General features: G+C 39.6%; 1 protein-coding gene across 1 annotated transcript in view; it reads right to left on the bottom strand.

Annotated features, from left to right (window-relative positions):
- LOC128365276 (tight junction protein ZO-2-like) overlaps positions 1–14,559 on the bottom strand; it is a 110,449-nt gene that overhangs the window by 47,660 nt on the left and 48,230 nt on the right. Inside the window, exons 2-7 of the mRNA XM_053325952.1 lie at positions 13,035–13,088; positions 10,902–11,026; positions 10,271–10,373; positions 3,272–3,770; positions 1,392–1,495; positions 313–466 (exon numbers count right to left, since the gene is read on the bottom strand). Of these exons, the coding sequence (XP_053181927.1) occupies positions 313–466; positions 1,392–1,495; positions 3,272–3,770; positions 10,271–10,373; positions 10,902–11,026; positions 13,035–13,088 (1,039 nt within the window). The remainder of the gene's footprint in view (positions 1–312; positions 467–1,391; positions 1,496–3,271; positions 3,771–10,270; positions 10,374–10,901; positions 11,027–13,034; positions 13,089–14,559) is intronic.

Genomic DNA, 14,559 nt, shown 5'->3' on the forward strand with positions numbered 1-14,559 from the left:
GGACCTACATCATAGTTTGGTGTTTACACAGTGTTTCCCACACACAGGTCATATTGTTAGGTTCTAAATATGAGGTCAAACACTAGTTATTGGATTCAATTTGAGGATTTATTGATACTCTGAGGTTTCCATAGCTCTCTGATTATGATATAGATAATAATAGATACATATATTATAATAAAGTTCACAAACTAATGATTTGTACCATAGCTGTGAGAAACACTGCCTACACCACATGATAACTAGTGCTACCCTCCCTGTGGTTTCACACTAACCCTGCTGGACAGGTGTGCTCAGCATTCAGTGACTCACCATCATTATCAGAGTCGGAGTCTGCAAGAGGGGGGATGCGGACCAGGATCTGGCGGCGGTCTCTCTGGACCACCAGCTGCAACTTCCCTCTCGACTTCTCTATCAGCTTCCCAGCATCGTGCAGAGAGAGGTTCTCAGTCACCGTCCCATTGATCTGCACACACACACACACACACACACACACACACACACACACACACACACACACACACACACAGACACAGACACAGACACAGACACACACAGACACAGACACAGACACAGACACAGACACACACACACACAATATTACCATTTAGTATTTTTCAGATTGTTTCTTGTATGTGATATTTTATAATTTATTATGTATATACATATTGTCAATATTCAAATCCGCCTCAGCCTGACATAAAAAGGTTTTCACCACAAACTAAAATATTATCATAATATAAATATGAATACTTATTCATTGAATTAATGAATAGATCTTTATTGTCATTATACAAAATGCATAATGAAACTGTTTGACTTTGGAACATTTAAAAAGGCACACATCAAATACAAATACAAGACATCTGTAAAAAGTTAAGAGCAGCAGCAAAGGTGCATGTAGTACATGTAGTACATGTAGTGCATGTACAGTAGTACATGTAGTGCATGTACAGTAGTACATGTAGTACATGTAGTGCATGTAGTGCATGTCTGTTATGGTAGAAGTGGGACAATCAAGGCCACAGCTCTGGGATAATAACTGTTTGATCATTAATTATGCATACATTATGATACAGGCTCGACTAAACCTTTTGTCTTATCACTAAAATGATGACCTCATCATAGATTATGACTTTGACCATAACAAATTGTTCAGAGTGACTTTCCTTTTCAGACTGTCTCATTTGAAGGATGTAAGGTTGCTTAAAGATACAACAGTATCTAATATTTCACAAGCTAATAACAAGCTCATTTTTTTATTACATTAATTATCTAGTGACCCCTTCATATATGAGGAGGGTCCTGGCTGAGTTGGCTCCGATAGATGTGTGTGTGTGTGAGTGTGTGTGAGTGTGTGTGTGTGTGTGTGTGTGTGTGTGTGTGTGTACCTTGAGAATGATGTCTCCCTCCTGCAGGTTCCCATCCTTGGCAGCCAGGCCTGTGCTGGTCATCTGTTTGATGAAGATCTGACTCCCCAGACGCAGACCGTACTCTAGAGAAACACACAACACACCACAGTCACTGCACACACTGCTGGGACTCACACAGGATAGCTTACGTTATGAAGAATCATCTTTATTCCAATTCAAAGTGATAATATTGTGATTTTCATGGTGTCTACAGTCATGCTGATTGGTGAAACCCCCTTCTGTTACCTTGTACGGAAATGTGTGGGAATGTGCAATATGTGTACTTATTATATTTATGTATTTATTGAGGCAATAGGTATCATTATATTATTTATTGTTGTGCAAATGTCAATTTCTGTTATTTATATTGTATTATTGTTGTGCATCTCTATCTATCTATCTATCTATCTATCTATCTATCTATCTATCTATCTATGCAGCTCTTTTTAATACATTACATTGTACATACAATACATACTTTTTTATAGGTTTTTTTATTTATCTAAGGGACCATGTACAATATTAAACATAAATGTTTCCATTTGATGTTCTGTACCAGAGATAGATTACAGCTAATTCACATCTGCAGTCACAAGTAAAACATAACATAATTACACGGCAATAGGTACACACACACACACACACACACACACACACTCACTCAGAGCACAGAGCAGACCTAAGAACCTTTTAGTAGTGTCTTCAAGTTGATATTAAAGCTTCAGATGGAGCTGCAGTTGTTAAAGGCATCAGGTAGAATGTACTACTGAGTTGTGGCCTTCAAACAAAAAGCTGACTGCCAAAATGTGTGACGAAAGGTTACAAAACAATCTTTCATTGAGGATATTCGTGTGGACTTTATGGACTCTTCAGAGCAAAATTCATCAACGTCTCTTATAATGGAGGAGGGGTCAGACCATTTAAGCTTTTGTTCATAAGATAAAAGTTTAAAAATAATCTAAAATTCCAAAACTAAGAGGATGATGCTTTTACAGTATTCTACACTGATGAAATTGCAATTTGTTTTGTGTCTGGAAACGTTCAGGGTTGTTTGTACAAAGACTGCAGAGCTTGCTCCTAGCATGTGGTGCAATATAACATGTGAGAAAGGATCATAGAGTGGATGGAAGTCTTGGCTGCATCCATTATGAGACAGTTTCTAATATTTCTAAAATTAGAGTCCGTGTAAAGTAAGAATAAATATGTGTTCTGAGTTTGACATACCACAGAAAAGTGTGTTGTTAACCACCCTGCCAAATTTGAATGATTAAAAAATCGCCAAATATATGAAATTAGGCTTCAAAGTTGTGTAAAAATCAGCCTCTTTCTCTGCTCCCAAACGCTGTGGGAGTGCCTACTGAGTTCGCTGAAACCCCGCCCCCTACCAAGTGTCACCTGTCAATCAAAGTCACCACCTCTACCCGAAAACATGGACACTATGTCTGAGAGCTTTCTGCTGCTAGCTCGGCGGCTAACTCAGCTAACTGGCTAACTGTAGACTGTAATAGTAGTAGTGTGTGCTGAATGTATTTATACCTCTACAGCAGCAGGGGCGGGTTTATGGTGATTTTCAGACTCGCCCACTAAATCCTGAACACAGAAATCTTGAAACACAGTTTGTGAAGCTTAGCTTGAAATGCTTTTTGCACCTTTTTTAGAAATACATTTATGACCTATTTAATGTGTTTAGAAAAAAAGTTAGGACCCAAAGATACTATTCGGACCTTCTCAGACTACATTGGTTTGGGAGGAAAACATGGCTTTTGTATGACTTATGTTAAGGCCACTCTATGATCCTTTCCACGCCAGTTGATAATTTCTTGGCTGCTAATTCACTATGATGATGTGGTGTGCTGTACCTTCGTTGGGTCTGTTCTTCACCAGCAGGACATTGACAGGTTTCTCCAGTGGCTCCAGCTCTCTGGATGGTTCTGGAGATGGAGGATCATCATGAAGCTGGTCCCTGCTCCTGTACCTCCCTCCTCTTCCTCCTCCTCCTTCACCTCGCTCATACTTGTCCTCCAGGCGGTAGCTGTCGGCGGGGCTTCCTCCTCTGCCTCGGTGCTTCTGGCGGTCCGCACTGGTGTCCAGGGCTCGCCCCCGGCTCCCCTCCCTCCTGGATCGGTCGGGGCTTGGCGAGGATCTCTCCTGGCTCCTCCCGCGGCTCCTAACTCTCTGGTTATAGTCAGGCCCCAGGAACGTTTTGCTATCAGAGGTGTGGTCCCGGCTTTCATACCAGCCGTTGTCATTGTCAGCATCGTAGTAGTGAGTGGAGGGGGAGTAGTCCCGACTGTCTGAGCCTGGGGAGGGGGGCGGCTTCAGTGAGTGGACCGCTACCTTACGAGGTCTCTTCACCGTCTGACAGAGAAGAAAAGAAACAACAAAAAAGCCTGTTTGGTTGAAGCATCTAGACCAGTGGATCAGTGATGAGCACTCTCCATCAACACCACCTATCATGATCCAAACCTTGTCATTTGAATGAGTTTTAAACAATGTTATTTAATACTGTAAATGATATTAGAGTGGATATTGTTACAATAATTGTATCATACCAGACAGTCATCCTGGAAAATTCAACGACTAGACTGGATCTCTTCTCATTCTTATCATAACAAATCAACTGTCAAATCTGCATTAATTCTACGACAAGCTGTACATATTAACCATTTATCACCATTAGCTCATATCATCTTTATTTTTTTATTTTTTTATTTTTTTAAGTATATTTTTTCGGGCTTTTTTTGCCTTTAATGTACAGGACAGTGGAGATAGACAGGAAACAGGCAGAGAGAGGGGGAATGACATGCAGGATAAGACCGCTCGGCTCGGGATTCGAACCGGGATCGCCTGCAACGAGGACTATAGCCTCAACACATGGGGCGGGAGCGCTACACGCTGAGCTATGCTCAACCCCATCATCTTTATTTTTGATATGTTTTTCAAAACATTTTTGCTTGCATGTGTGCATTTGGCCTGGCGTAGCTGATAGTTTGGTTTCATTTATTAGGATCCCTATTAGCCATCACACTGGGCAACAGCTGCTCCTCCTGGGCTCCATATTTAACATGAAAACACTATACAGTTACTGTACTATGCAAAAGTCTTAGGCCACCACCATCATACAAACAGAAAGCCAATAGAAGCTGTTTTCTTTCTATGTTTTTAAATACTGCATACACATTTCCTGCATTTTCTGGTTGTATTCTATTAAAGACACAGATACATGTGAGCATCTATACAGTCACACATAAACACAAATGTATGACATGTACGTATGGGTTAGGGTTATATATATAATTAAGTGGATTTTAAACTGCTTCTTAAACTGTATTTTAAATTTGATTTATATATAATTGTTTTTTTCATTGCATTAGATTTCCCCCTGCCTGGTAGAGTAATTATGTATGTTATAAGTGATATGAATTGACTTGTGTGGACAATTAGGTTTTTATAATGAATGGGTTTGCCTGTACACTGAGACATGTATCATCATCCTTGACACATGGTCACTATCACTGCATGTACTGTATTAAGAATGTACTGTGAAGAATTATGAATTCTTCAAGAATGATGTATTAAATATTAAAGTATTTTAGGTATAGAGGGGTTGCACCTACCCCTCCAACCAACCTAGCTGCTCAGTGTTAGATTTTAATCTTTCATTAGCACTGTATGTTATTTTAATCATTTAAAAGCTGATCATTATTTTATGCAACACTCTCATATTTATACTATATTTTAGTCTAGCTTTTCGTTTTCTTTCTCTCTTTCTATTTTTCTGAACTTTGTTTTCTCTATATTATAATTCTATTTTCTTTTTTTAATTGTATGTTTTAATGTTTAATTTGTACTGTTTACATTGTTTTCATGTAAAGCACATTGAGCTGAGCCTGTGTATGAAATGCACTATATATAAATAACACTGCCTAGACTTTAGTCTCACACCAATTTGTAATCATATTTGTATACAAGTATCTTTATATGAATACATTTTTAGAGGGGTCAGAACAGGTTCAGATCTATCAAGTGGTACAATCAGCTGTTTTCTTTTATTAGACACTTCCTTAAACATTTACACAGCAGTTAATGATTGTATCAGTGATCTGTGTACTTTCCTTTTATTGTGTTTTAAAAATAGAAATAAAGAATCGGGAAATGTTTTAAGGAATGACTGAGCAGATACAATGTCATTTATATCTGATGCCTGTTATCACATCACCAAGCTTGTATGCAGACGATGACAGCCAGCTAGATGGAAACTAAGAAACATGACCATGAAGGCTACATGTGTCTGGAAAAAAGTTAAGATTTTTTTTAAAGATATGTATCTGCTTGTGCTGTCAAACATTGTTTTACTTCTGGCTTTGAGTGAAGAACAGAACAGATTTTTTTTTCTTTTAACTGACCTGTTTGTTCAGTAATATGAAAAAGCAACTATTAAAAGAAAGATTAAAAAAAGAAACACAGCTTTAACTGAAAGGTTTCTATTTCTGACTCTCTTAGACAGAAGAGAGGGAGAGAGAGAGAGAGAGAGAGAGAGAGAGAGAGAGAGAGAGAGAGAGAGAGAGAGAGAGAGAGAGAGAGAGAGAGAGAGAGAGAGAGAGAGAGAGAGAGAGAGAGAGAGAGAGAGAGAGAGAGAGAGAGGGAGGGAGAGGGAGGGAGAGAGAGAGACAGAAGAGAGAGAGAGCTGCAGTAAAGATGCAGCAGGATGTCGTGAAAGCTGTGATTCAAAGCACATGTCAGCCTTTTATATTTAACTGTGTGGACCAGTGAGATTAGTCCAGTATACACACAGGAGAGAAGTGCTGCTACTTTTAGAGCTGCAGCAGCGTGAGAGGCAGCCAAGCTGAGCGCACACACACACACACACACACACACACACACACACACACACACACACACACACACACAGATTTGCACAGCTATTCTTGTTAGGGCAATTCATTGACTTCCATTCATTGTGTTCAGCCTAACCCAAACCCTAACACTAACTTTGAACCTTAACAATTCATACCTAACACTAACCTAACTTAACCTCACATCTCACCCCTAACCTTCACCACGACTTAAGACATTATTAGGACCAGGTTTTGGTACCCCTGACAAGGTCTGTGTTTATACCAGAAACTGTCCCTAAGAGTTAACAAAAAATGCTGGCACACACTCTCACACTCTCACACTCTCACACACACACACACACACACACACACACACTATGGGCCTGATTTACTAAGATTCTAAGAATAAAGGGTACTAAGTTGCATGTGCCGTGCTATAGATTGCGTGTTTAGTTAGCGTGCGTTTTGCAGGTGATCTACTGAGAATAACTGTAAATGAAATCAGGAGCAACAGGTGCAGACAGCAGTATTTAAATGAGGGTTTTGTGTCTGAATGGAGAGTTTGGACGAGCAGACGAGCTGAGATCAGGTTCTAGTGGAAGAAGTTAACTAATATACTGAGTTATAAAAAAACTAATATTACCAGAAAAACCCACATATGAGAGAGTATTAGTGATGAAGTCAATGTTGTTAGTAAAACCAAAAATATTACACTCCAAAAAAATATTAACACTTGTGGAAAAAATCTGTCCTGTATGTATTCTGTCATTGTGCCTCCTTTTCCTCCTCTCCACTGTAACATCTGGTTAATACCTGTCCTTCAAAGGTATTATTTATTATTTTTATTTATGAATGTATTCAAAAAATGTTTGATTCGACATCTAATCTGTCACAAAGACTGTGTGGCGCATGATGAATAGACTACAGTTATATCAACATTAAAAACACACAGCCTACAGTTTACTAAGTTTATCGTTTTAAGGCATCATATCATTTCCATACAGCCACTTGAAACATATAAGGTTCAGTCAGTTAAATAAAGAATTCCTCAAGATTCTGATATTGTATGTGCTCATATGAACATATTATCTTATAAAGACTTGATGATATTTGTATTAGTATAATATTAGCCTAATGGTCTGTGTAGTGACTGTCCAGAGTCTCTCACAGCCACCTATAGGACCCATACAGCCAGCCCTGAGGACCAGCACAGCAAAGATTCCCTCAAAGTCTAATGATATCACACCCCATATAAGGAAAACTTCCCTTATACACATGCACATACATACACACACACACACTACAGATACACACAGAGATACTGTAGATGTACAAGACCTCAACCCACATATATGAATCATTAATACCCTGCATGTTGCCTTTATGTGTGTGTGTGTGTGTGTGTGTGTAGGGAGGGTGTGTAGTGGGTCACAACATCACAGTGCTGACCCAAGTCACAGTTACACACACACACACACACACACACGCACACGCACACGCACACACACACACACACACACACACACACACACACACACACACACACACCTCTCTGCAGTGTGTTTGTGTTAGCAGATCTGTAGTGATGAGTCAGTGACCTGCCTCTCAGCTGCTCACTACTGTGCACTGTGCAGTCATTCAGTCATTCAGTGGCTTTAATGACACAGCAGCAACCATCTTATCAAAGACATACAATTAGAGTTTGTGTAAAGTACGAATAAATATGTGTTCTGAGTTTGACATACCACAGAAAAGTGTGTTGTTAACCACCCTGCCAAATTTGAATGATTAAAAAAAGTCACCAAATATATGAAATTAGGCTTCAAAGTTGTGTAAAAATCAGCCTCTTTCTCTGCTCCCAAACACTGTGGGAGTGCCCGCCGAGTTTGCTGAAACCCCGCCCCCTACCAAGTGGCACCTGTCAATCAAAGTCACCACCTCTACCAGAAACATGGACGCTACGTCTGAGAGCTTTCTGCTGCTAACTCGGCTGCTAGCTCGACGGCTAACTTGGCTGCTAGCTCAGCAGCTAACTCGGCGGCTAACTCGGCGGCTGACTCAGCTAGCTGGCTAACTGTAGACTGTAGTAGTAGTAGTGTTAAAGCCATAAATAACTCCAAATATCCATTCATTCAGAAATCAACAGTGTTTGGGAGCTTGTGTGCTGCGCTGTTCTGAATGGTGAGTCACACTGTGTTGTTGCCTGGGAAACTCTTGGCAGTGTAACTCTTTTAGGAATAGGGCAGTGTGTAATATGTGTGTGTGTGATTGGGTGAGCAGAAAAGTGACAGTGAAAGTGAGCAGAGGAAAAAGGTTGGCAGTAAATATACAGAGCAGACTACAGTGTGTCAGTATCTGTTTAACCAACAGCTGGAAAAGTGTAGAGAGTTAAGGCTGATTTATACTTCTGCGTCGGAGCGATGCCGTTGCTATGCCGTCGGAGCGCCGCCATCGTTGTCCTTTTGAAGTTCTGCGTCGAGGGAACGTGTTGCTTGGGGGTGTGACTGTGTGTGTGTGTGTGTGTGGTTTCAGAGAAGTCTCAATCTGTATCCTTGTTTATCTTCCAGTCACAGTAGCATGTAGCATTGTGCTATGTGCTCTAATAACAGAAAACACATACCTTTTGTTCATTATTAATAAATAAAGCAACTGCCGGAGGAACTGACACTTTGACCGGACCAATCACAGCCCTTGTGGTCCGCGTTGCTGTGACGCGTAGTTAGGATTTTTTGGAGGTGCATGTCAGGATACAGCAGAGAGCTCTGCGTAGGTACGCCGTCGTTCCAACACAGAAGTATAAATCAGCTTTTAGTCACATCAAGAATCATTTATTCTTATTTATATTTTAAAGCCACCCTTTAACAGGTTTGAACTTATTACAATGCTTGCTGCTGTGTTCCTGCTCCTTTGCACAATTATCAACTGTATATTTTTAGGAAGCAAAAGATACGGAAGAGGATTAGGGCCACTGTGGGAAAAAAAGTGAGTTCTGACTTTCAGAATTCTGAGATTAAAGTCAGAACTCAGAATTCTAACTTTTTGAGAAAAAAGTCAGAACTCACTTTTTTTTCCCACAGTGGCCCTAATCCTCTTCCGTACAAAGACAATGTCCACTAAGGAGGACAATTAAGTTAAGTCAATTCAATTCAATCTTTTAATTCTAAATCATGCCCAAAAGATAAGACTGTACTTTGAGTCTCCAGATTTAGCACTCAGTATACAAACAGTAAATAAATGCTTCATAACACACTAAACGTAGCTGTACAAGTTATAATTGTTAATAGATTCTGTACATGAGTAAACGCAATGATAAAATGTCCTTATGGCTTATAATAACATGAGTCATTATTAGTGGTGATATAAGTAAAATCATTTATTAAATGTTAATATACTGCTTATAAATGTTAAATAGGGGGACTTGAAGTAAAGTTATTGAAAAAATAAATGATAAGAAAACAGAAATGGAGAGAACCAGAAAAGATGGAACAGATCAAATCTCATCACAGCTGCCTTTAAGTTTGTTTAAGTTTGGGTAAAGGAGGGAAACTGAAGGTGAGTGGGAGGATGAAATGTTCAACTGATCACACACTCACACACACACACACACACACACACACACACACACACACACACACACACACACACACACACACACACACACACACACACACACACACACACACACACACAGCACAGAAGGAAGGTGCTGAGGATGATGATTCTGATCATATTCATCCACATTCAGGAGCTTGAGGAGGACAGAATACGAATGAGACTTTAGCTCTGCAGTAATACATCAGATGAGCTGGACCAGCTGTACAGATCCATCAGGCTGATTAAATGCTCCACATGTAGAACTCCACCCTGACAATGTGAGAATGTCTATCCTCAACAAAAAATCAAACTGTTTTTCTGTTGTTTTTTTAACACTGTGATCATTATGAGCAGTGAGCATGTGAATGCATTGGTACACCTCTGCACAGCACACTGTCATGTCCTTGTGTAAGGCTTCATACTCACTATCTTGGCCACTTTGCCACATTTACGGAGGGACTGCACGGCGAAGGAATGAGGCACATTGTCCATGGAGATGGAGTTGACAAGAATGACACGATCATTCTCACTGGACACAAAAGAAACACACAAATAATAGAAGATAATGGTGAGAACAGAACTAAAATCATAAAGTCATACAGTCATACAGTCACAGTACATGATTCACAAAGAACACAATTTTGGCTTGAGTCAATTCATCATTAATATTAATGTTAAAGTCTTTGGCCAGGATTGACTCATGGTTTTATTGTTTATTGTATAAAGTATGTAGAGATTCTGTATTAAAGTATCTGGAGATTGTTTATTGTATATAGTATTTCATTTTATTTTTATCACTTATTACAAGAATACTGTTGTGTCAATTTTGAATTTGATCAATAGAGTTTACCTTACCCTTAAATATTATACATATGAACTTTGGATCATATAAAACAGTTAGAGTTCTTGTCTTGGTTTTTAATGAAGTGTTCAGTAACTTCTGCTGTGTTCGTGCCAGTTAACTCACAGTATGTTAAGCACATATACATTTCATCTGTGATTGAAAGGAGAGTTAAGTAGAGGATGGCTGCACACTGTCACTGTTGGACAGACTTACAAGAGTAATCCGTCTGCTGGTCCTCCCTGCAGCACATCAGAGACAATGATTGACGTTTCACCGTTATCCACGTTGGGGTTGTCACGCCCGCCTGACACAGCGATCCCAAAACCCATCTTAGAGTCCTGCACAAGAACAAAGATCATCAGTTAGTCACAGTAATACTGAGCCACACTGAGGTTAGAACTTCATCTGCTGTCATTTACTTTCCAGCAGACAGGTACAGCACATGCTAATGCTTCACTTTTCAGACTATGATATGTGTTGGGTTAGTTCTGTGTTGCTTGCAAAATATACAGAATCTGAAGCCTGCTTCCTGAAAACTACATTTATATACGACTAAATTATTTTTTAGGAAAGCACATCTTGTATATGTAGGGGGGTGTAACAAGGTGTGATGTAACCCATCGGTTACCCATCGGTAGTAGACTTAGTATTTCTAGAGAGAAGTTGAGATTTTTTTTGAATGGAAGACTGTTGGAGCATCTTAAGGTACTTCTGCACTGGCTTCAGCCTCACACAATGGTACTTGCTATTCAATCAATCAATCAATCAATCAATCAATCAATCAATCAATCAATCTTTATTTATATAGCACCAAATCACAACAAAAGTCATTTTAAGGCACTTTACACATGGAGCAGGTCTAAACCGTACTCTTTCATTACTAAAGAGACCCAACATCCCTACATGAGAAGCACTTGATGACACCGGCAATGAAAAACTCCCTTTTAACAGGAAGAAAGCTCAAGCAGAACTGGACTGTAGCTGAGCTGCCCTCTGACTGCCTGACTGCTACTGGAAGGGTGGAGGTGGTTGGCAGTATGGACTGGACAATGAAAGATCAGGATGTTTTCAATGTCTAAACCTAAGCCCGTGCTTTGAGTTGATGATGTGACTGATGTGACAGTAAACTATTGACTGCAAAGTTCAGAGAGGAGATGCAGCCTGAGGGGGGTAAGGGAGTGGAGGGGGAGGGGTAGCTAGGGTCAGGGCAGGTCTATTTTAAGAACAATGTTCATTTTCACTGCTGAAGTCTATTCTAGCAGACATAATGTTCATCTCAGTCTTTGGAGGATGTTTTGATGGTCTGTAATTGAGAAGCACAAAGTTATTCTAATTATTACATTTGAATTTGGCCTCATATGGATTAAGCTTTTTCTATGAGACATGTACATTTCACAACCTCAGTATCCCAGCTGACTGATGGAGCTGCCACACTTCTTACTTCTGCTATTAATTAGATTGTGAACTGACAGAAGAATGTAGTTTTCATGATGTAATCTGAATTTATTAACTAAAGACACATTTTTTGATATAATTCCAATTATGATTCACCTCCCCATAGACAACCTGTGCACAGGGACAATCACAGGATCAGTGGTAGTGCAAGTAGAAAAACTAATTGCATTAATTATGGAGTTAATTAACCCTAACTGTAAAACAGGGTTTATTTGATAAGCATAGTATAAACCTACATTTTTCCAGTTATCGTAGACATACAGTACAGAGACTGGGCTTTACTCTTTAGGTAAATGTATAAGATATGCTTATGTCATTATTCATATATAAAATGTTATTTTCTGCACTTATATTGATTTGTTTATATTGATGCCACTGGATAGACAATACTGTACATATGCTTGCTATGGGAGTTATGGGATGTTGTTGACTGTTACTCATTTTAAGCAGTGAAGAAACCAGATGGTCCACATACAGTCTGGTTCTGTCTGGGGTTAATTCCTGTTGCCTCTGTCACCAAGTGATGCTCATGTGGGAATGTTGGGTCTCTTCAATTAAATGAAAGAGTTTGGTTTAGACCTGCTCTGTGTGAAAAGTGCCTTGAGATGACTTTTGTTGTGATTTGGTGCTATATAAATAAAAAAAGGATGTTATACTGTAACATTGTCCTCCTGCTTTTTAGTTCACATGCAGCAGAAACAGTTGATGACAGTTTGTGACTACAGTGTAATCATCAATCTGAAAAATAACCTAACTGGATAAAGAGTCTTTTATCAAAAACAGTGATGAGTGTAAGCGTTCATGGTTATCTTGATGAATGGATGAGTGGATGTTACTTTCTTTCTCTTTAGTTTTCACACCTTTGGGTTTTTTGTTAATGAATGAACTCACCCGCTGAAGAGTGACTGAGTACTGCTCCCACACCATTTCTTCCATCCCTGAGCTCTGTAGAGAACACACACACACACAACATAACACAGTTAGCATCAAGCAGCACAATTCAGTCAGTTCTATAGAAATAAAGACACAGGCTGTGATCCTGATGTTACAATATATTTACCATGAGATCAAACAGATGTTTTTCATGATGAGTGGTGATGGTGTACAGTGTTTCCCACAGATCTGAAGGTAATGTGTGGTGGTAGGCCAGCAGCCGATGGGGGGGGGGAGTGCATTATACTGTTCTGAATATTTACCCCAACTCATGTACGTTTATGGATTTCATTAGATAAAATATTAGGAACACTTTCCAATATTATACAGTCCAGTAAAGCATATTACTACAGTATGACCTCAGCAATAAACATAAAGTGGAATTAGGACTTTTCTGACATTGTCAACAAAAACTATAAATGTATAAACTTTGTATTGTAATTTATAGCAGAGCTTTTAGTGTCTGGAAACTGATATTTAAGTTAAAAAGTGAGGCGATCTTCACATGAGAACACATGAGGACACATAGGGACACATGAGGACACACAGGGACACATGAGGACACATAGGGACACATGAGGACACACGGACACATGAGGACACATAAGGACACATGAGGACACATGAGGACACATGAGGACACAGGAGGACACACTAGGATAAAAAAAGACTGTTCATCTTATTAATAATGTGTAAAACACATGTGAGGCAGTGTGATAGTGTTATAATAAAGCATTTTAACTCACTATCAGAGTCCTTTGGAGGTTTTTTTAGACTGCTCCATCACACCATGGACTCATATTATTAGTAAGCTGGACAGTCTTTTTAATCCTCACAAAATGTCATGATAGAGGATTTATCCATATACCCCCCCACCCCTCACCCCCCACCTAGTACACAGTCTTATAACTTGACTTTGAAACACAACTGTCAGTTGCAGATTATTATCTATGGGAATTTCTGATGTAATGTTTTGATTGTGGAATCCCCAGAATACAGAACTGTCATGTACAACTGTGAACAGGAGCAATGACCTGCAGTGAAAGAAGCAGCAACACAACTGAAATATACATCACACTATTCTGTGTACAGTGCAAATATAACAACAGGCCACTGTGGCTAAGGACACACTAGTGGAAAAGGTACTAACCCAGATTATATATCTCTCTCTCACACACACACACACACCAAGGGGCCTGTTGTGTGTGAAGTGACCTCAGTGAAAGAACAGTCAGTATCATGTCAATAACAGCAGCACAGCAGCCCTGCGTGTCGGCTCACTGCCTCACTGGTGTGTCATTGTAATTATAATTGGACAACTATACTCTCTCTCTCTCTCTCTCTCTCTCTCTCTCTCTCTCTTCTCTCCTCTCTCTCCTCTCCTCTCTCTCTCTCTCTCTCTCTCTCTCTCTCTCTCTCTCTCTCTCTCTCTCTCTCTCTCTCTCTCTCTCTCTCTCTCTCTCTCTCTCTCTCTCTCACACAC

Source organism: Scomber japonicus, chromosome 9 (genome assembly GCF_027409825.1).
Source record: "Scomber japonicus isolate fScoJap1 chromosome 9, fScoJap1.pri, whole genome shotgun sequence".
NCBI lineage: Eukaryota > Metazoa > Chordata > Actinopteri > Scombriformes > Scombridae > Scomber > Scomber japonicus.